General features: G+C 44.6%; 1 protein-coding gene across 4 annotated transcripts in view; it reads right to left on the bottom strand.

Annotated features, from left to right (window-relative positions):
* PATJ (PATJ crumbs cell polarity complex component) overlaps nucleotides 1–23,983 on the bottom strand; it is a 407,721-nt gene that overhangs the window by 331,692 nt on the left and 52,046 nt on the right. For all 4 annotated transcript variants that reach the window (XM_073593830.1, XM_073593831.1, XM_073593832.1 and 1 more), the window contains exons 9-12: nucleotides 21,840–21,939; nucleotides 14,379–14,467; nucleotides 10,506–10,650; nucleotides 6,897–7,031 (exon numbers count right to left, since the gene is read on the bottom strand). In XM_073593830.1, the coding sequence (XP_073449931.1) occupies nucleotides 6,897–7,031; nucleotides 10,506–10,650; nucleotides 14,379–14,467; nucleotides 21,840–21,939 (469 nt within the window). The remainder of the gene's footprint in view (nucleotides 1–6,896; nucleotides 7,032–10,505; nucleotides 10,651–14,378; nucleotides 14,468–21,839; nucleotides 21,940–23,983) is intronic.

Raw genomic sequence — 23,983 nt, forward strand, 5'->3', positions numbered from 1 at the left:
TATAGCCGCGCTGTACGAGTGGTTTTAACCCTTTTTTGGCCGCCAGGGGGGGGGGGGGGTTTAAAACCACACCGCTAGCGGCCGAATACCGCGGTAAAACAGCGCTAAAAATAGCGCTGTTTTACCACAGACGCCCCCTACCGCCCCAGTGTGAAAGCAGCCTTACAGAGGTGCCTTTACAGGCATAAAAAAAACCCCTAAAAAACGGCTTAACGCCTGAATAAGCTGCTCTTTTAAATTCCATGTGCATGAAGCCTAATAAGTACAAAGCTGCCTTCATGTGTCTTTTATATCTTCCTGGAGTTCAGCTTTAATCTCACACTACTAAGCAATTAAAAAAAAAAAAAAAAAAAAGAAAAAAAAAAAAAAAAAAACACATGCAGCTATACAAAGGCACTTATCGACAATTTGCTGACTGTTTTCCAAAGTTTGGCATCATTTCTGAGATCAGAGGGATCAGTGGAGGTGATGTGTATTACAATACATTTTGGAATGCAAACAAACACTAATCTCTGACTACAGCGTAACCTTACAAGGCAAACATACAATCCTGATGACACATCTATAAAAGTAATGCCTTAAAACACAGCCATTGTTTAAGCTTAGCTTGTAAACACTAATCTAATCAGAGGCCGAGGAAGAGGCAGGTGTCCCACAGCGTGGAAGTCTTAGTCCGTAGGGTTTAATATTGAGTTGGCCCACCCTTTGCAGCTATAACAGCTTCAACTCTTCTGGGAAGGCCGTCCACAAGGTTTAGGAGTGTGTCTATGGGAACGTCTGACCATTCTTCCAGAAGTGCATTTGTGAGGTCAGGCACCGATGTTGGACGAGAAGGCCTGGCTCACAGTCTCCGCTCTAATTCATCCCAAAGGTATTCTATGGGGTTGAAGTCAGGGCTCTGTGCAGGCCAGTCAAGTTCCTCCACCCCAAACTCTCTCATCCATGTCTTTATGGACCCTGCTTTGTGCACTGGTGCGCAGTCATGTTGGGACAAGAGTTTTGCACCTATAAAGTCCCACCCCTAAATTTCTTCCATTAGATTCATTTACGGCTATGGGTGTCAGCACTAAAGTGAACCAGTTTCCTTTGTATGTGCAAAGCACAGGTTTTCTGTAACTCAGGAATTTTAAAAACAGGAAATGGAAGTAGATCATAGGTGGCCCGCTGCATCTGTGGCTTGGTTTAACCACTTGCCAACCGTTGCACGCCGGCACAATGGCAGCGGTGAGCAAATGGGCGTACCTGTACGTCCCCTTTAATTGGTGGGGCTAGCGTGTCGCGTACAGGGTGACCGCGCCCGCGGGTCCCGTGGACTCGATGTCCGCTGGTGTCCCGCGATCGTGTCACGGAGCCGCAGAAAGGGGAGATGCCTATGTAAACAAGGCATTTCCCTGTTCTGCCTAGTGACATGACAGACCTACTGCTCCCTGTCATCTGTCATGTCAGTGGTAGCCCATCCCCCCCAGTTAGAATCACTCCCTAGGACACACTTAACCCCTTCATCGCCCCCTAGTGTTTAACCGCTTCCCTGCCAGTGACATTTATACAGTAATCAGTGCATTTTTAAAGCACTGATGGCTGTATAAATGACAATGGTCCCAAAATAGTGTCAAAAGTGTCCGATGTGTCCGCCATAATTCACAATATAAAATCACAGATTGCCATTACTAATAAAAAAAAAAAATGCCATAAAACTATCCCCTATTTTGTAGACGCTATAACTTTTTTGCAAACCAATCAATATACGCTTATTGCGATTTTTTTATACCAAAGATATGTAGAATACATATCGGCCTAAACTGAGGAAAAAATTTGTTTTTTTATATATTTTTGAAGGATATTTATTATAGCAAAAAGTAAAAAATAATGCGTTTTTTTTTCAAAATTGTCGCTCATTTTTTGTTTATAGCGCAAAAAATAAAAAACGCAGAGGCGATCAAATACCACCAAAAGAAAGCTCAATTTGTGGGGGGGGGGGGGTGTCAATTTTGTTTGGGTACAACGTCGCAGGACCGCAAAATTGTCAGTTAAAGCGACGCAGTGCCGAATCGCAAAAAGTGTCTGGTCAGGAAGGGGGGAGAATCTTCTGGGGCTGAAGCGGTTAAAGTTGGCTGTGGATTGCATAACTAAAGGAAGGGTCATTTTTATGGTACGATTGGTTGTGGTGCTTTTATGTTTTTGCATAAAATAAATGTGTTAAAGGAATGTGTGAGTATTTATCTTGAAATCAATTTAAAAAATAAAAAAAATAAAAAAATGTAAAATAAAAAAAAAGAAAAGAAAAGTTTTACTATCCTCTTTGCAACATTGTTTCTGCGAATGATATTACAATACAGTTTCAAAAAGGTTGCCCTCCACCCAGGTGCACAGCGGCCGGAGCAATTGATTTTGTTGAGCGGGATCCATTTTCGGTTGTCATATAAAATGCCCCGTCGTCTCTGAGCATTGCAGAAGTGGAAACCTTTCATGATTTGTAATAGATACAATTGATCTCTGTGAAATTTACTTTAATGGGCTGGAAATAAAGATGAGGAAGGGGGGGGGGGGGGGGGAATAAAAAAATGGAGTGTAGGGAGAAGTGATTTAAGCAATCATCCTGTTGCAGCTGCATTGCCCCCTGGGGGAATTAAGCACCTGACAAGACATTATTGTTATTACAGGAGCCTATCAGTACCATACAATCGTGGACATCATTTATACATCTGGCAACGCTAAAGCCTTTCTGGTTTAATTAGGCCAGGGAGTAACTAGAGACCTGTTTTAAGAGTCAGTTCTGAACCAGTCGTCCGTAGGATCTCAACAGCCCCGACATCTCGATCCTTTCTGCTTTCTTACATGACTGTAATAGGGCCCCTGCTGCATAAGTAAGACCGTCTGACGGGCCAGAAACGGCAAAGTGTAGCTGGCTGTCCTATGTTTGACCCCAGCCAGGAGCTTAATGCAGGTCTAATGTTCCTATTTAAGTCATATTTAACTTAGGAAAGTCCTGAATCTTCCTTCACCGAGCTGAATTAAAAAAGATCTACTCTTTCGTTTCTGTTGTTGTGGGCAGGAAGGGTGGGGGGGGGGGGAGGTTATTCGCAGGATGCTCATTAGTGGCGACACAACCCATCTGTGCGAGGGATCTGAACTAAAGCGGGAACACAAAAACACGATGATAAACACTGACATAGGCTGTCATGTAGAATATGGCGCACAGAACTGCTAAGATGAAGGGAAAGAGAGATCAGTAGGGACTGTTAGAAAAGCTAGACAAAATAGGGGGCTTTAGGCCCCTTGCACACGATCGGCCCACTCGGATCTGCCTGTCGCATTTTTTAAAGGCGGATCACCCATTTACTTCCATGGACAGGCGGATGTCAGCGGAGACACCCGCCTGCCATCCAATAAGAACCACTCAAAACAGACGGCTGGCGATACGTTATCGGATGGGATCGCATGAAACTGGACAGGCTGTACGTTTTCATCCGATCTCCCCATAGAGAACAGCGGGGCTCCGACAGGTCAATCTCAGCATAGTAAGCGGAGACAGACCCGTCATCCGCCTGCTCAGCAGAGATCAACGGAGCGATCCCCCTCTGAACTGGCGGAGTCCGTCCAGTGGATCCGCCCAGTGTGAAAGGGGCCTTAGAAAGGAAACTCTATTCGTTTTGTACATGTTTGCATTTTAAGCCAGTTTTCTTTAATGTTTTATTGCTATTTTTATGGTGATCTCCTACAAATGGGAACAAAAAAAAAAAAAAAAAAAAAAACCACCATAAAAACTTTGTTTTACCAATAAACGTTTAACACATACAAAGGATTCCCAGGGCACTATAGGGTAGACTAATGCCCCGTACACACGATCGGACTTTCCAACAACAAAACCGTGGATTTTTGTTCGAAGGATGTTGGCTCCAACTTGTCTTGCATACACACGGTCACACAAATGTTGGCCAACAATTACGAACGTAGTGACGTACAAGACGTACGCGATATCTCCATTACGAACGCTAGTTTTACAAGACCGAGCGCTTCCGGGTCGAAATCGATTCCAAGCATGCGTGGATTTTTGTCCGACGGACCTGTGTACACGCGATCGGAAAGTACAACAAACATTTGTTGGCGGAAAATTTGAGAACCTGCTAGCCAACATTTGTTGGCGGAAAGTCCGACAACAAAAGTTCGATGGAGGATACACACAGTCCGACTTTCCGCCAACAAGCTCACATCCAACATTTGTCGGAAAATCTGATCGTGTGTACGGGGCTTTCGTATCATGGGACCTCATAGCAAAATCTTAACTTTCTCTGTAGCAGCTGGCAGTGTCAACTGTGACCATACATGTCATTGGTCTTAAAGTAGAACTATAGGCAACCCCCCCCCCCCCCCATTTTGGATAGAGCAAGAAAGGGATATAACCCGCCAGATTTTTTTCTTCACCCGTGTCCCATCGCGGAGATTTACCTTCACTTCCTGTCCCATATCCAAAACAGGAAGTCAGAGGAAATCCCTGCAAATTAAGGGAATCTCTTGGGAACCCCCAGGGCACCAGAACTAGTGTCCCCATCGGAAGATTTCCCCTCTATTACTTTTCTGGGGACAACCCAAAATTTGGAATTTTCTTCACTTTCCATGACAATGGTAAACAGGAGAAAAAGAGATTGAATCTCCTTAAAGTGGGAGTAAACTCCCATGCATGAATATTACCTATAGGAAAGCCTATAATAAGGCTTACCTATAGTTACTGTAAATATCTCCTAAACGTGCGCCGTTTAGGAGATATTTACAGTACATGCAGCCAGGGATGTCACCGGTGCATGCGCTCTGAAGGAATGACCACCAGAGTCCTGTGCCATAAACGGCAAATCCCACGCGCATATGCGTGAGCGACGTCATCGCGGCTCCAGCCACTCACTCAGCCAGAGTCCGCGAACCCAGAAGGAAGACCGGGTGCAGATGGAAGCGCCTTCAGCGGTGACAGCGCGCCACTGGAGGGCTTCGTTCTAAGGTAAGTTCCACATAATGTGCTAGCTTCAAGCGGCTGTCCCGGGGTGATGTCTGCAACCATTTTTTAGAGCCGACAATCAGCTTTCTTGTGATCACCATCAATGTGGCTAAGCAGAGGCTCGATTGTTATCACAAGCAGCGGGAGGGCCGAGCGACCAGCTGACACGTCTGCCGGCTGGCTGGAGATCTGAACAAAGCGGGAATCGGCTTTGATCAGGTCTCGGATCTAGTAACCCGGAAAGTGACGCCACTTCCAGTTTACTGGAGCCTTAACCACTTAAACCCCCCTCCTGCCCAGACCAATTTTCAGTTTCCAGCACGGTCACACTTTGAATGACAATTGCGCGATCATGTAACGCTGTACCCAAATTAAGTTTTTATCATTTTTTTCACAAAAATAGAGCTTTCTTTTGGTGGTATTTAATCACTACTGGGGTTTTTATTTTTTGCTAAACAGAAAAAAAAAAAAAAAAGTTTTTATAGTTTGTTATAAAATTTTGCAAACAGGTAATTTTTCTCCTTTATTGATGTGCTCTGGTGAGGCTGCACTGATGGGCACCGATTGGCAGTACTGATAGGTGGCACTGGTGGGCATTGAAATGGCACTAGTAGGTGGCACTGATAGGAAGCACTAATCGGCACTGATAGGTGGCACTGTTAGGCGACACCGGTGGGCACAGATCAGGCGGCGGTGGCCCTCTGTGTGAGGGACCGATGTCCCTCTGACAGTAGCCGGTGATCAGGGTTTTTTGGGGTCTCCCCCTCACGCTGTCAGCATGGAGGAGAAAAATTAGCCGGATTACCAGCTCTGTTTACATCACGTGATCAGCTGTCATTGGCCGACAGCTGATCACGTGGTAAGAGGTTGGGATCAGCCTCTTACTGCGATCTATGATCAGTCGAGTCTCCTTGACTCGCTAATCACAGAGCGTGGCGCACAGGTCGCTCAAGCACGGGAGGACGTACATGGATGCCCTCCTGGAAATTAAGGCCCGCCATGTAGCCGTTTTTTGGCTATAGTGCGGGTGGGAAGGGGTTAAAGGTGCCAGAATTTTAAAAATGGCAGTATTCAAAACAGACAAATTTGGCGTTTTGAATTCTTTTAAGTGCAAAGGAGGGATCTGGGGTCTTATATACCCCAGATCCCTCCAAAATAATACCGGACACGTGACTGTTGCTGTCACAAGGGATATTTACATTCCTTGTGACAGCGATAAAAAAAAAAAAAAAGAAAGTAAAAAACAGTGTAAAAATAAAAACATAAAATAAATAATAAAAAAAAAAAAATTAGAGCACCCCATCTCTCTGTGCTCGTGCGCAGAAGCGAACACATACGTAAATTGTGCCGGCAAATGCAAACAGCGTTAAAACCACACGAGAGGTATCCCCGCCATCGTCAGAGCAAAATAAATAATTCTAGTGCAAGACCTTCTCTGGTAACTGTTAACATTTTTTAAAGTGTTGCCTATGGGAGATTTTTAAGTACCATAGTTTGTCACCATTCCACGAGTGTGCGCAATTTTAAAGCAAGACATGCTAGGTATCTATTTTCTCGCCTTAACATCATCTTTCATATTATACAAAAAAATTGGGCTAACTTTACTGTTATTTTTAATCATAAGAGAGTGTATTTTTTCCCAAAAAAAAGGCATTTGAAAGGCCGCTGCGCAAATACAGCGTGACATAAAATCTCGCGCAACCAACATTTTATTCTCTAGGGTCTCTGCAAAAAAAAAAATTTATATATATATATATATATATATATAATTTTTTTTTTTTTTTTTTTTTATAATAATGTTTGCTCAGCCCTGAGCCCCGCCCCCTCTTCTCCGCTCAGAAAATAGCTGCTTTTAACGTGTCAGAAGAAGGCCTGGTCCTTAAGTGGTTAATAGAAGCTGTCGGCGTACCTGCTTGAAGCTCATTTCTATAGTTACTCGTCTGTTCCCGGTACCCTTCATCATGTTGTGGATTTTCCGGGACCTCTGTTATTTCAGCCATTGGCATAACGGCAGGCAGCGGAGGCGGTGTCACAGTTGGCACTTCTACACACAGAAAAAAATAAATAAATAAAATCGATGTTAGCAGGTTGTGTGTCAGGACAACGAAGCAAAATTTCCTGACGGATAGAAAGATGTGCAAATAACGAGCCACTTCAGATGGGATGACTAAGTAAACAATATAACTGATCACGGTAACAAATGCCTTTTCTTCTCAGAGTATCAGGTAACACCAATTAGTAGAAGACACGGTCTGGCACAGAGCGCGGCACCCAAGCTAGACATGTACCTCGGTGCGGTTTCAGGCACGGCTCGGGGAACGCAGAGTCCAGACGTATCGGAAAATGATGTAAAAAACTAACGAGTGAAAGCTCTGGAGGATTCTGGGACATGAAAGTAGACAGTGATGTGCCTAAAACTCCCTCCAGCAGAGAGCTGCAGCTTTGTTGTGTATTGTTTAAAGAATTCAAAGGGCCAATTAGATAAGGCGGCAGCGGGAGGCAAGGAATAAAAGAAGTGTTACTTTTTAAACTCGGGGATGAAGTGTTGCTTCGGTAAAAAGTCTTATTCATGACTTGTGGTTATGGTTCTAGTACTGGGGTCCCCAGCTTGAATCCTGACAGGGACTATCTGCATGGAGTTTGCATTTCTCCCTGTGATTGCATTGTTTTCCTCCCACACACCAAAAAAGGTACACTGGTAGGTTAAAGTGTTACTAAACCCACAACAGTAAAATCGGTCTGTATATGCAGTAAAGCGTGCTTGTTATACTCACTGTGGAACCTAAGGGGTTAATCCTCTGCAGTGTGTAAAAAGGCTGTTTGATCCTGTATGCAAAGATCCTCCTCTTCTTCCACTGACTCCAGACCTTGTCTGGATAGTACAGAGCCTTTGGAGTCAAGCTGCACATGCTCAGTTTGGCGTGTATTGCTAGAGAGGTTTTTTGGGGGGTTTTTTTCTTGGGAGGGTGCATGTGATCAGCACAGAGCCAATCAGCACTGTCCAGACAGAGGGTCAGGGGTCCCGGATCCTGATAGGACTGCTCAGTGTAGTAGGAAAACTCCTCCTACAAGCTTTACTAGGACCTGATAGACGTCACAAGACTGCTATATACTGCTGATGAGAAAGTATTTAGCAGTTTATATTTACTAAAATAATTGCATTTTTATGTTCTGTGTACTGTGGGAGACCAGATATAGTGAATGCAGGGACCTGGATTTAGTAACACTTTAAATGGATCAACTGAATGCACACAACCGCCTAAGTGCTTTAAGTCCCCAAGGAGAAAAGGGCCATAGAAATACAAATTATAAATAAAAATGTAAATACTACTTAGAACATTGCATGGATAATTTAAATCATACAGTGGGTATAGAAAATAATCACCCCTTTAGAATAATCACATTTTGTTGCTTTGTAGCCTGAAATATAGACACAGTTTTTGTTTTACTCAGTGCAATGTATAACACATGTGAAAGATATAACACCAACATGTCAGAAAAAAAAAATAAAATAAATTCAAAAACAGAATCACTGAGTTAGAAAAAGGATCACCCCCTTGTGTCAGTATTTTGTTGAACCATCTTTTACTTTAATTCCAGACTCTAGTCTGTTGGGATTTGTCTCTACTAACTTTGCACATCTAGACTTTGCAATATTTGCCCGCTCTTCTTTGCAGAACTGCTCAAGTCGGGTTACTTTTGATGGTGACAGTTTGTGGACTGCGGTCTTCAAGTCATTCCAGATATTTACAATGGGGTTTAAGTCTGGGCTCTGACTAGGCCATGCAATGACATTCACCTTTTTCTCCTTCAACCACTGTGTGGTCATTTTTGCTGTGTGCTTTGGGTCATTGTCATGTTGGAAGGTAAACCTTCTTCCCATTGACAACTTTCTGGCAGAGGGCAGCAGATTTTCCTCAAGAATTTGATGGTATTTTGCCCCATCCTATTTTCTAAGTACTCCAGTTCCTGCTGCAGAGAAACATCCCTATAACAGGATATTAACCCCCCTCCCCCCCCCAATAAAAGGATATGACCACCTCCATGCTTTACTTTAGGAATGGTGTTATTTGGATGGTGAGCTGTATTGGATTTCCGCCAGACATATCGTTTGGTGTTGAGGCCAAATAATTCAATTTTAGTCTTATCTGACAATAACACTTTGTTCCATGTGGCCTCAGAATCGTCAAGGTGCATTTTGGCAAAGCTCAGTGGTGACCTTTGAGGAGTAAATTTTTCCTTGCACCCCTCCCATACAAGCCACATTTGTGGAGAATTTGTGGTTTTGTTGTCACACAATGACCACTCTTTGTCATAAAATTCCTGCAGCTGCTTCAGAGTTTGTAGTCGTCTTGGTGGCCTCTCTGACCAGTTTCCTCCTGGCTCTTTCATCCAGTTTGGAGCGACGTCCTGATCCAGGGAGGGTCTGTGTTCTACCAAATACCTTCCACTTCTTAGTAATAGACTTCTCTGTGCTTCTAGGCATTTTTTGAAGAAAAAAAAAATTGTATCCATTTCCTAAATTGTGCCTTGTCGGGGCTGGGAGCAGCCCTTCCTTCTCTGAGCTGGCCGCTCAGCTGTGGGCTAATTGCCAGCTCCCATCGCTCTCCACAGTTACTCAGCTGTTGATGATATCCTACTCGTCAGTCCTGCCTACTTAAGCCGTCCAGTCCAGAGGAGCTCTGCCTTCACCTTGGTCACATCACAAGAAACTATCTCCTGCGATCCTGTTTAAAGACTGGCTTTGCTGACATCCCTTCTGACTCCAGATCCCGCTTGCTGTTCCACGACTTTGATCCCTGACTTCTGGCTTGGCTGACTATCCGTTCCGGTTACTGAACTTTGGCTATGTTTTGACTACGTTTGTTCTTTTTTTACTTTTATTATTAAATAAGTGTGATTTAACTGTACTTCTGTCTCGGTCTGATTTCATGGTTTCTGACATGCCTGTCCACAACCTTATCCTGGAGATCCCGGTAACAGTGCCTTGCCACCCATAGCTGATTGTTTGCTTCAGTTGCACTACCAGGGACTGAAATGCTCCAGCTAAGCTCTTTTCATGCTGAGCTAATCAAAATTACCTCAGATGATCACAGTTGAGAGTCAACTTGCTTTCTGTGCCATTGAGAAGGTGATTAGCTACACCTGATTGGAGCTTACAAGCCATTTTTAGGAGGGGGGGGGGTCCCTTTTTCAACTCAGCAATCCTGTTTTTGACTTTTGTTTATTTTTTTCTAACATATTGGTGTTATATCTTTCACTTGGATGTTATACTGTAAGTTGCACGGAGTAAATACAGCTGAATAAAACAAACACTGTGTCTGTCTTCATTTCAGGCTGCAAAGCAACAAAATGTGATCATTTAAAAAAAGGTGGGCGATTATTTTCTATACCCGCTATAAATGCACAAAAAGTGGATTTCTATCATTTGCTGCGATTGAAGAAAATATTTAGGATGAAAAGGTTTTTGTGCCCGGAGCTCTAAATATTCCATAATATAACAGAAAGATACTCAGACCTTTGCTTGGAGGCTTGTCTGGCAGAGGCGGGGGACCAGTTGGCACTTTACCCCTGGAGAGAGTCAGGTTGACAGTCTGTCCGGTGTTACGCAATGCAGTCACAACATCGGCATTGGACATGCCCTGGATGTTCATACCATCCACCTTAAAATGTTAAGAAGAACAAATTCTAGTTAACGACAAAGACGAAAAATAAACAGCCATGCCTTTAGTATGGGGCCTTCTTCTACATCATCTAAGGACACTAGCGAAAAACTGAGGCATGGCAGGGGTAACAGGAGGGATGTCCCTGAAGCCTCTTTTTGTCAGCGTCCAATAACCTGGAGGTAGCTGCATATAACCCAGTTGTAAAGATTTAAAGGTTTGTCTCCTGTACTGTACAATTTAAAATATTGACCATTGATGAACTTTAAAATTCAGAGCACCAATTCAGGATTTTTACATTTCTCTCCATGACATATTCACTGTGTATTCTTTATTCCTGTGATTACACATATTAATCATTACATGCCCATTTTCATTAGACATGTGCACTGACAAAAAATATTTGTTTGTTTTAATTTTATTTGTTTTTTTGCTTTTTTCTAAAATTCGGATTTTAGAATTTGTGAATTTCCGAATTTTGGAAATTCGAAAATCTGAAAAAAAAAAAAAATAAATAAAATCAGTAAAATTAGAAATAAAAACTATTCAATTATAGGTATTGGAATTTCCTTTCAAATTTGGCTGTTTGTGAACATAACGAATACAAATTTATCCAAAGTTACGAATTATCCGAAATAACGAATGCCACATCTAAAACAGATGGAATGGAACAATTTAATAATAATAAATAATAATTTTTTTTATAGTTATTTATTATTATTAGATCGTTACGTTCCATCCTTTTAGATACGGCATTCATTATTTCAGATAATTCGTAACTTCGGATAAATTTGTACTCGTTACCGTTCACTAACAGCCAAATTTGTTAGTTATTTATTTAGTTAGTTAGTTATTTCAGATTAATCGGATTTTCACGCCTTTACATTTTCAGATTTTCATTCTTTTTTTCGGATGTTCAAATTTCCAAATTTTCAAATTTCTGAAATTCTGAACTTTCGAATTCCCTCATTTCGGAAATTGAAAAATTGGGAAATTTCGGAATTAACGAATTTGTCAAAATTCGTTATAAAATTACTTTGGAACTTCATGTTTCCTTACTGGCTTCCATAGAAGAAAGTAAGGATGTATGGCCTCCAAATAGAGAAAAGCTTGAGCCTACCTAAACCAGCTGAGGACCATAAATGAGCAGTAAGGGGGATGCATTTGGCCCAAGAAACACCATTTTGGAAAGCCCGTTCTAGAGAGTCAGAAATTTCAAACTGATACCCTTCTGCAATTCAGCACAAACCAGCTCTGCTGTGGCATGGGGAACACTAGCCATTTGGCGTGGCATGGGGAATATTGACCATCTGCTGCCACATAGGGCCATGGTGTTGATTTTGGACTTTAAAGTCCAAATTTAATCTGTCATATCAATCTGTGACTGTTTTTTTTATTAAAGAATGCATTCAAATACTTATTTGTTCTCAGTTAAGATGCCGTTTTCTGCCCTCGTACTGCATTGCTCTATGCTGGCAGTGCTGAAAGAAATCTACTGATTGCTCAAAACAGTGTGGAGGGTGAAATCTCCCAGCTATTGTATCCTGACAGCTGCCAAAATACCCAAACAGTGGCTATAGAAAAAGAAAAAGGGCCAAATTGAAAAGAAAGATTCATCTAAATTAATTGAAAAACATATATTTGATCAATTAATTTAGATGAATCTTTCTTTTCAATTTGGCCCCTGAAGAAGGACTGAAATAGAATGTACTCGAAACGCGTTGGGCTTGAAAAGAATTCCACTATTTAAACATCACCTGTCACTTACCAACTGAAATAGATATTACAACCGTTTTGTAATATGTTTAATGTACATGTTGTTGTTGTTTGCCAATGTATGCATTGTTTTTAACACTAGAACGTTTTGAATAAACAGAAATACTATTTTATCTATTATACATATATACGCGTATCTTCCTATTTTACATATATTACCTTTGCAAGTGCCGGAAAAATCCACTCAGGGGAACCTTTTTCTTTTTCTATAAAAGTTTTTTGGATGTGGCACGGCCCCTTTTCCCTTTTAACCTAGGCAGACCAGTCATTTCCCTCTATAAACAGTGGCTATAGGTGAATGGATGCAGCCACTAACAGTTTTCTGCAAGGTACCTTTAATCGTAAAGCGTTCGTTACCCCAGCACTTCATATTCCCGATTTGTGCCTGCTTTACGATATACTTGTATGAGGAAATATCCTGTTCTTTTTGTATTGCTTCCTTTATGTAAAATACCCAGTGTTCCCGAAAGTCCCTCTGCTTTCCTATTAAAAACTGACCACACTAGGCATGGCAGCACAGTGCGGTCAGTTCTCTAGCTAGGCTGAGAACTCTGTATGCTCTCCTCCAATGATCAGACTTATCCTGACACGCCCCCTGCTGCACAGCCATTCACTGGGAAGCTCCGTGTGTTGCTGCTTCTCCTCCCCTCCAGCTCTTTCTCAGCTGAGAACAGAGGGAATGAGATCACTTATAAAATAAGGGGAAAAAAAGGTATTTTCATATCTTTACAAAAATTTTTTCGCCTTTTCATTTCTATTTCAAACTGAATGGGTTGTTTTAGAAGGTGATTGTTTACAATCACTTTAAGATCAAAAAGTGTTGGGTGGAGTAGTGCCGACAGGGCCAATCTGGCCGCTTCATCAGGAACCAGCTGGAATTTGCTCCGTCTGTGGCCAGCTTCAAATGGAACTTTAGTCAGAAAATTAAAGTGGTTGTAAACCTAGTTACACCACTTGTACCTACAGGTAAGCCTATAAATAAGGCTCACCTGTAGGTATTGTAAATATCTTCTAAACCTGCACGGTTTTGGAGATTTTTACCATATACGCATGCGCTGTGAAGAAACGGGCCTCCGTGCTGTCTCTTCACTAGCAAGTGTCGTGACCGACGGCTCCCTCGCGCATGCGGGGGAGTGACGTCACGCGACTCCGGCCAGTCACAGAGTTGGAGTCCGCGGCCCCGGAAGGAAGAGGGGCGAAGATTGATGCGGCCACCAGCTGGGGGACAGCTTGCAGGTAAGCGCCACATAATGGGCTAGTATGCGATGCATACTAGCCCATTATGCTTTTACTTTGCAGGGGGAAAAAAGAGGAAGTAAAACTCATCAGGGTTTACTTCCTCCAAGTCCTGCTAGATCACTTCAGGCTGGCCCCTTTTGCAGTTATAGCTATGCAAAACATTACAAAATAAATGTCTATACTGTTTAAAAAAAAACAATAATACACTGTCTCACCCTGCTCTGCACATGCTCAGTAGCTCTGTAATAATAGAGCACTGTGCTGAATTTGTAGAGTCTGATCTGCTGGCAACCTAAAGATTTACTGCTGCTCAGGGGCTCTGGGCTTCAGCAAAATGGCAGCCTCCAGCAAGAAGAAAACAGGAGCAATGCTGGAGGCAATTTACAACACTCACTAATTTTGGTAGCATACTTATTAATGTGGAATGTATTTTTCTTGCTAAAGATTTTTTGTATCGAGTTGTTATGGGTAAAGTTCCACTTTAACTCTGGTTCCTATTGAACTGTCCAGTCATATCTGGACATCCTCTGCACAGCTGCTGTAACAGAAAATGGGGGCAAGAGGATGAAAACGGAGGCGTTTAGTACAATGTCTGACTGTGTATCTCTCTTTGTGGCTTCAAGCTTGCCCTGCTCTCAACACATCATACAAAAGTATAGAAGTCTGCACATGATTTCCAGGTCAGACCTTTAAGAAAAGCCTACAGTACTTACAGCAACAATTCTGTCATTAACTTTAATGCATCCACTCTGGTCTGCAGCACTGTCCGGTATGATCCCCTTCACATAAATACCAGAAGATCCTGAAAAAGGAGAATATAAAGGAGCTTTAAAGTCCACTAACAATGATTTAACAAATGACAAATCTTAATAAATACTGTGTGAGTGTGTGTAAAAGGTTTTTGTCAATGTATATTTGATGCCACAATGTTATTGTTAAGTAAAGGATTGTGTGTCCCAACAACCACATTCAAAATCCTAAAACAGAGTCCTTTACTCTATCCTTTAACCCAGGGAGGGGCTCACCAAACGATGGAGCCAGTTTGCTGTCCTTCAGACCTTACGGGGCCGGACTGTGGCCAGTGAGAATAGAAAATGCCCCAAGTCAGTGGGAGTAAAAAAATGTTTACACAGGGCCCGTGGTCAGTAGGAGGAATAGTGCCTCTTCATTAGCATTGTTGGCCCTGGTAGGAGGAAGACGTGCCCCCGTCGCTGGTGTCAGCGAGAGGAAGACGCGCCCCCGTCGTTGGTGTCAGCGAGAGGAAGACGCGCCCCCGTCGTTGGTGTCAGCGAGAGGAAGACGCGCCCCCGTCGTTGGTGTCAGCGAGAGGAAGACGCGCCCCCGTCGTTGGTGTCAGCGAGAGGAAGACGCGCCCCCGTCGTTGGTGTCAGCGAGAGGAAGACGCGCCCCCGTCGTTGGTGTCAGCGAGAGGAAGACGCGCCCCCGTCGTTGGTGTCAGCGAGAGGAAGACGCGCCCCCGTCGTTGGTGTCAGCGAGAGGAAGACGCGCCCCCGTCGTTGGTGTCAGCGAGAGGAAGACGCGCCCCCGTCGTTGGTGTCAGCGAGAGGAAGACGCGCCCCCGTCGTTGGTGTCAGCGAGAGGAAGACGCGCCCCCGTCGTTGGTGTCAGCGAGAGGAAGACGCGCCCCCGTCGTTGGTGTCAGCGAGAGGAAGACGCGCCCCCGTCGTTGGTGTCAGCGAGAGGAAGACGCGCCCCCGTCGTTGGTGTCAGCGAGAGGAAGACGCGCCCCCGTCGTTGGTGTCAGCGAGAGGAAGACGCGCCCCCGTCGTTGGTGTCAGCGAGAGGAAGACGTGCCCCCGTCGTTGGTGTCAGCGAGAGGAAGACGTGCCCCCGTCGTTGGTGTCAGCGAGAGGAAGACGTGCCCCCGTCGTTGGTGTCAGCGAGAGGAAGACGTGCACCTAATTGTTGGTGTCAGTGGGAGGAAGACGTGCCCCCATTGTTGGTGTCAGTGGGAGGAAGACGTGCCCCCATTGTTGGTGTCAGTGGGAGGAAGACGTTCACCTAATTGTTGGTGTCAGTGGGAGGAAGACGTGCACCTAATTGTTGGTGTCAGTGGGAGGAAGACGTGCACCTAATTGTTGGTGTCAGTGGGAGGAAGACGTGCCCCCATTGTTGGTGTCAGTGGGAGGAAGACGTGCCCCCATTGTTGGTGTCAGTGGGAGGAAGACGTGCCCCCATTGTTGGTGTCAGTGGGAGGAAGACGTGCCCCCATTGTTGGTGTCAGTGGGAGGAAGACGTGCCCCCATTGTTGGTGTCAGTGGGAGGAAGACGTGCCCCCATCGTTTGTGTAAGCGGGAGGAAGACGTGCCCCCATTGTTGGTGTCAGTGGGAGGAAGACGTTCACCTAATTGTTGGTGTCAGTGGGAGGAAGACGTGCACCTAATTGTTGGTGTCAGTGGGAGGAAGACGTGCACCTAATTGTTGGTGTCAGTGGGAGGAAGACGTGCCCCCATTGTTGGTGTCAGTGGGAGGAAGACGTGCCCCCATTGTTGGTGTCAGTGGGAGGAAGACGTGCACCAAATTGTTGGTGTCAGTGGGAGGAAGACGTGCCCCCATTGTTGGTGTCAGTGGGAGGAAGACGTGCCCCCATTGTTGGTGTCAGTGGGAGGAAGACGTGCCCCCATCGTTGGTGTCAGTGGGAGGAAGACGTGCCCCCATTGTTGGTGTCAGTGGGAGGAAGACGTGCACCTAATTGTTGGTGTCAGTGGGAGGAAGACGTGCACCTAATTGTTGGTGTCAGTGGGAGGAAGACGTGCACCTAATTGTTGGTGTCAGTGGGAGGAAGACGTGCCCCCATTGTTGGTGTCAGTGGGAGGAAGACGTGCCCCCATTGTTGGTGTCAGTGGGAGGAAGACGTGCCCCCATTGTTGGTGTCAGTGGGAGGAAGACGTGCCCCCATTGTTGGTGTCAGTGGGAGGAAGACGTGCCCCCATTGTTGGTGTCAGTGGGAGGAAGACGTGCCCCCATTGTTGGTGTCAGTGGGAGGAAGACGTGCCCTCATTGTTGGTGTCAGTGGGAGGAAGACGTGCACCTAATTGTTGGTGTCAGTGGGAGGAAGACGTGCACCTAATTGTTGGTGTCAGTGGGAGGAAGACGTGCACCTAATTGTTGGTGTCAGTGGGAGGAAGACGTGCCCCCATTGTTGGTGTCAGTGGGAGGAAGACGTGCCCCCATTGTTGGTGTCAGTGGGAGGAAGACGTGCCCCCATTGTTGGTGTCAGTGGGAGGAAGACGTGCCCCCATTGTTGGTGTCAGTGGGAGGAAGACGTGCCCCCATTGTTGGTGTCAGTGGGAGGAAGACGTGCCCCCATTGTTGGTGTCAGTGGGAGGAAGACGTGCCCCCATTGTTGGTGTCAGTGGGAGGAAGACGTGCCCCCATTGTTGGTGTCAGTGGGAGGAAGACGTGTCCCCATTTTCGGTGTCAGTGGGGAGGTTTTATGCCCAACTGTTGGTGTCTGTGAAAGGAATGGTGCCTCATCATTAGTATCAGTGGAAGGAAAAGTGCCTTGTTTCAGTGGGAAGAACAGTGCCCCAAGGGCCAGATAAAGGCAAGCAAGGGGCCGCATCTGGCCCCCGGGCCACAGTTTGGAGACCACTGCTTTAACCAAATTTTAACCCTACACCTAGAGCTGTATTTGTACAAAGCCAAAAAAAAGCTGTGGCTTAGGACGCCAGGCTGCCCGAGAGAGAAGCAGACATTCACACATCAAAGTTGCTGACCAGGAAGCGAGGGTAAATATCCCCAAAGTGGACACCAGAATTACCGGTAGTAAAAACCTGGCAAGGGTATTTATGTTTCCCAACTCTTCCAAAAAAAAAAAATAAATAAATAATATTTAGGTTGAAGAACATTCAAGGGCAACAATGGTATTGTTCAAATGCCCTTTTTATTTTATGTAAAAATGTAAGATGTAAATAAACAGTAATTACCCAAGAGCATATGGCTGACTAGGATTCCTCCTCAGAGTTCCCCAAAGTCTGAGATGACCACCCCTGGTGGTTCAGACCTTCATTATAGGACACTACAAGGCTCATGAGTTCTGTGCCAAAACTGCATTGTGTGAAAATATACCCACAGTTTGTATGGGTTTGTATGTATCACAATGGAGATTTAGGAGAAGTTGGCAATGTGGGTTGTACATTGGGGCATTTTTTTTTTTTTTAATACAAATGACCATGCAAGGGCTGACGCAATGGTGTGGAGTTTGGGAAACACTAATTTAATGATTCCCGCTATAAAGAAAGAATGCAGACTCAAAGTTGGGACTGTCCACTTTCAGTGGCTCCGCTGGCAATTTTTCAGGGAAGGGAAGAACAAAGAAGGAGAAGTTCTGGATTATAAATCCACACAGGAGAAGGAAATAAAAGGAAAAGTCAACAGGAAAGGTAAGGAACTGTAGCAATGCAGGCAGCTCAAAATGTAGTTTCCCAACAGATTTTTCACTTAGTTGTATAGTTATGGGGGCGTATTCTTAAACTGCAAAATTCTGCCATGATGTACAGTACATACAGTATCTCACAAAAGTGAGTACACCCCTCACATTTTTGTAAATATTTTATTCTAGCTTTTCATGTGACAACACTAAAGAAATGACACTTTGCTACAATGTAAAAGTAGAGAGTGTACAGCTTGTATAACAGTGTAAATTTGCTGTCCCCTCAAAATAACTCAACACACAGCCATTAATGTCTAAACCACTGGCAACAAAAGTGAGTACACCCCTAAGTGAAAATGTCCAAATTGGGTCCAAAGTGTCAATATTTTGTGTGGCCACCATTATTTTCCAGCACTGCCTTAACCCTCTTGGGCATGGAGGTCACCAGAGCTTCACAGGTTACCACTGGAGTCTTCTTCCCCTCCTCCATGACATCACGGAGCTGGTGGATGTTAGAGACCTTGTGCTCCTCCACCTTCCGTTTGAGGATGCCCCACAGATGCTCAATAGGGTTTAGGTCTGAAGACATGCTTGGCCAGTCCATCACCTTTACCCTCAGCTTCTTTATCAAGGCAGTGATCGTCTTGGAGGTGTGTTTGGAGTCGTTATGTTGGAATATTACAATACGGCCCAGTCTCTGAAGGGAGGGGATCATGCTCTGCTTCAGTATGTCACAGTACATGTTGGCATTCATGGTTCCCTCAATGATCTGTAGCTCCCCAGTGCCGGCAGCACTCAGGCAGCCTCAGACCATGACACTCCCACCACCATGCTTGACTGTAGGCAAGACACACTTGTCTTTGTACTCCTCACCTGGTTGCTGCCACAAAAGCTTGACACCATCTGAACCAAATAAGTTTATCTTGGTCTCATCAGACCACAGGACATGGTTCCAGTAATCCATGTCCTTAGTCTGCTTGTCTTCAGCAAACTGTTTGCGGGCTTTCTTGTACATCATCTTTAGAAGAGGCTTCCTTCTGGGACGGCAGCCATGCAGACCAATTTGATGGAGTGTGCGGCGTATGGTCTGAGCACTGACAGGCTGATCCCCCACCCCTTCAACCTCTGTATCAGCACTCATACGTCTATTTTCCAAAGACAACCTCTGGATATGACGCTGAGCATGTGCACTGAACTTCTTTGGTCTACCATGGTAAGGCCTGTCCTGAGTGGAACCTGTCCTGTTAAACCGCTGTATGGTCTTGGCCACCATGCTACAGCTCAGTTTCAGGGTCTTGGCAATCTTCTTATAGCCTAGGCCATCTTTAGGTAGAGCAACAATTCTTTTTTTCAGAGAGTTCTTTGCCATGAGAACTTCCAGTGACCAGTATGAGAGAGTGAGAGCGATAACACCAAATTTAACAAACCTGCCCCCCAATCACACCTGAGACCTTGTAACATTAACAAGCCACATGACACCGGGGAGGGAAAATGGCTAATTGGACCCAATTTGGACATTTTCACTTAGAGGTGTACTCACTTTTGTTGCCAGCGGTTTAGACATTAATGGCTGTGTGTTGAGTTATTTTGAGGGAACAGCAAATTTACACTGTTATACAAGCTGTACACTCACTACTTTACATTGTAGCAAAGTGTCATTTCTTCAGTGTTGTCACATGAAAAGATAGAAAATATTAGATTTAGAAAAACGTGAGGGGTGTACTCACTTTTGTGAGATACTGTATTTGAATGAGCAAAATGAAATAGGGGGGTGGGGGGGGGGTATTCTTAAATTTCTGCCATGATGTACATACTATATGACTGACAAAGGCTTAAAAATGCAAAAAAGTCTCCCTTTGACAGGTGCTCTTTAGCAGATTTACCATTCTATGTTAGAGATTAGTGTACAACTATGTTACATGAAGAATTCTTCCACCAGGTTGGAAAGAATGGTGACGTTAAAACTCAATGACAAGACACTTATGTATCATCATGCAGCGGCAAGAAGTATGACACACAGGTGTGATGAAGGGGCCATGCATTGGATGGACTCATTCAGGCATTGTCAGTGAAGGGGAAACCTGCATACCTGCTCAAATCCTGCAATCTGAGGTCTTAATGGTGTGACAAAAGAAAAAAAAAAAAAAAAAAGAAGATACTGAATGCAGATAGAGGGTACAACGTTACTAAACAGACAAATACTACATACACAGCCCCTGTAATTTAGATTTAGCTGGAGTCATGTCCGTACGATTCATGCAAATGTAATTTTTTCCCACTTTCTTCTCCAATCATTTTTATTAAGGTTATAAAATGTACAAATATAAAACAATATAGAAAAGTACCAGTACATAACAACATTAGTGGCACACCAGTGGTCGCTAAAGATCTGGTAGAACGCCATTTTGGGCTATGTCTTTGTATAATTTTTATATAATCTATTTTTTAGATTAGAAAATACATCCTCCAAAGTGGAGGTACATGACAGGGGGACTCCCATTGAAGACAAGGGGTCATTTCGGCCATGAGATGATCACGGTAGCTGGCCTTTGTTTTTGCATACACAGTCCAAAAACTAGAAGTGGAACCAATGGCGGCTAACCAGCGCTCTTACACCGCATTTCCCACTTTCTTATTCCAGTTGAGCAAAGTTTATAGGCTACACTATGCCAAAGTTCCCACTTGCCACCCTATGGACATCAAGAGGTACTTCTGGGGTCCCTCAGCGGCTCTCGTGGCTCCTCCCCACCTCAGATAGCCCCCTGGGAGAAGCATTCTCCGGGGGCGGGGGTTTCCTTGCGGGCGCGCTCCTGAGTCCGTCATTCGGCGTCCATAGAGGATTTGGATTTGATTGACAGCAGCGGGAGCCAATGGCTGCGCTGCTATCAATCTATCCAATCAAGAGCCGAGAACCCTGGGCAGAGAGACAGCGCGTCCCCGTGGGTCAAGTTCTAGGGCTCAGGTAAGTAAAACGGGGGGCTGGTCACTGCCAGAAGTTTTTTCACCTTAATGCACAGGATGCATTAAGGTGAAAAAACACAGGGGTTTAAAACCCCTTTAACTAGTGGGGCAGCACCGTGACCAAGTGGTTAGCACTTCTGCCTAGCAGCACTAGGATCGTCAGTTCCAATCCCAACCATGGCACTACCTGCCTGCATGTTCTCCATGTGACTAAATTGGCCCTAGTATGTGTATGTATGAATGGGAGTTAGGGACCTTAGATTGTCAGCTCCTTGAGGGCAAGGAATGATGTGAATGTACAATATATGTAAAGCGTTGTGTAAATTGATGGCGCAATATAAATACCTGTAACAAACAGGGCTTTATTCCTCAGAGAATAGGTGCAGAAACTCCCCCCTTCTGAGCCACCCTTTGTTTCTGCTCCCTACCCACCTCTGAGCACCGTCCCTTGGTTCCACCTGCTACCCACCTCCCAGTACCGCCCCTTTTAGAGAATACAGAACTAAGTATCAACAATAAATCTCTCCGTCAACAGTAGATCCCTCGCAGCAACAACTGACCTCCCCTGCAATAAGGTACCACCCCAGCAACAATAGACCCCCAGCAACAACAGATCTCCCAGGAGCCAGCAACAATAGATCTCTCCCTCAACAATAGATCCCTCCAAGCAACAATTAACCCCCCCCCCCCAGCAATAATAGACCTCCTCAGCAATAGACCCCCCCCGCAGCTGCCAACATCAAACCAGCTTGTAATGTAGGTTTAGGGCTTTTTAAGCAATGCACCCAATATTTGCCCTATTTTCATAACTACTCACCTCCGCTGTTTGAACCAGAATATCCAATAATGGTAATTCCGAGACTCTGGCCTTCCTTCTTGGCAAGAGTGACATCATACAGACTGCCATCTGGGCTATCCTAAAATAGAAGAGCAAGCCAGCTATATAGGATGTTAACGCAACATTAAAAACATATCCTCATATGCAAGCAGATTATACATACTCCTGGTCAGTGGCGTCGCTAGGGGGTGGCTATTGGGGGTATAGCCCCGACTCTGGGGCCCATAGCCCAGAGTATAGGGTTGCCACCTGTCTACTTGAGTGTGGTAAGATCGCTGAAGAGAAAAGTGTGTGTTCTCCTCCCTCCAGCCTGCAAGTAGACCAGAGGACTAGGAGGTGGGCAGAGCACAACACTCTGATGGGAAACCAGAGGGTTAGGATGTGGGCAGAGCACAGCACCCAGCAGGGAGACCAGAGGGTTAGGATGTGGGCAGAAAACAGCACCCAGCAGGGACACCAGAGGGTTAGGATGTGGGCAGAACACAGCATACAGCAGGGAGACCAAAGGATTAGGATGTGGGCAGAGCACAGCACTCTGCAGGGAGACCAGAGGATTAGGATGTGGACAGAGCACAGCACCCAGCACGGAGACCAGAGGTTTATGATGTGGGCAGAACACAGCACCCAGCAGGGAGAACAGAGGACTAGGATGTAGGCAAAACACAGCATCCAGCAAGGACACCTGAGGACTAGGATGAAGGGACACTTGATGTAAGGAGCGGCTCTCTGGGGACCCTGATGTAAGTAGGAAGGCACTCTGGGAAGGGCTCTTTGGGACAGATCCACACTCAGATATGTAACAATATTTTATATATAAAATAGTTACGTATCCACTGTACATTTATATATTTATATATATATATATATATATATATATATATATATATATATATATATATATATATATACACACACACACACACATACATATACACACACACTATATATATATATATATATATATATATATATATATATATATATATATATATATATATAACAGATTACACACACACACACGTATATTATATACATGTCTATGCCCGCCCAAGCGTATGACTTTCTTAACTTCGCTGCTATGGGCTCTAGCCCCAGATCATTTGTAGACCTAGCAACGCCCCTGCTCCTGGTAGAAATCATGGGGCCCCGTACAGCTTACCTGACAGGGCATTCAGAGGAGAAAAAAACAGAGTGGTGGGCTTAACATTCTACGTAATGTACACAGTGCAGGGGGGGTGTATATAGCCCAAGGGAGGATGGAGTGTACCAAAAAGGAGACTGCCCCTCTCCACTAGAAGATGCACTATATTACCAAAAGTATTGGGATGCCTGCCTTTAAAACACATTTGAACTTTAATGGCATCCCAGTCGTAGTCCGTAGGGTTCAATATTGAGTTGGCCCACCCTTCGCAGGTATAAAAACTTCAACTCTTCTGGAAAGGCCGTCCACAAGGTTTAGGAGTGTGTCTATATGAATGTCTGACCATTCTTCCAGAAGCACATTTGTGAGGTCAGGCACTGATGTTGGACGAGAAGCCCTGGCTTGCAGTCTCCACTTGCAGTCTCCATCCCAAAAGTGTTCTATCGGGTTGAGGTCAGGACTCATCAGCCGATTTTTAGCCCTACTTGTGGACAATAAGGCTGCAAGTTTACAGAAGAGACTCCATGCTCAACATGCCAGAGCCAGCTGCTGACTGTGGTGATATAAAAAAAAAAAAAAAAAAAAAAAGCGCCATTTCTTATATACCATGTGAGTTGCAAATTTATATGCACCTAATACTGCCTGTAGTCTCGTGCACTTAGGCTGTCGCCCCCCCTGGTGTGACTTCTTGGCTCTACAGGTTACCCGCCCACCCACCTAGAGTGTTCACTTGTACCAGGGTGTATACTTGCTATGCTAAAGATTATCATCAGAGGCCCTAACCTACTGATGAGTGAGTTCTTTTTAACGGTTTGTGTTAGTTGCCAATTGTCTTTAACTCCAATATGTTTTATATTACACTTTGATCACGCCCCCTCTTCCCTCTATATGCAACTCCAGGCTCCAGCCTGCAGTTTATTCTAGAATCTTGGCAAATAACTAATCAGTGCAGGGCAGTGTATAAAACAAAAAGGTAGCCTAT

This window comes from Aquarana catesbeiana, linkage group LG07 (assembly GCF_042186555.1).
Source record: "Aquarana catesbeiana isolate 2022-GZ linkage group LG07, ASM4218655v1, whole genome shotgun sequence".
NCBI lineage: Eukaryota > Metazoa > Chordata > Amphibia > Anura > Ranidae > Aquarana > Aquarana catesbeiana.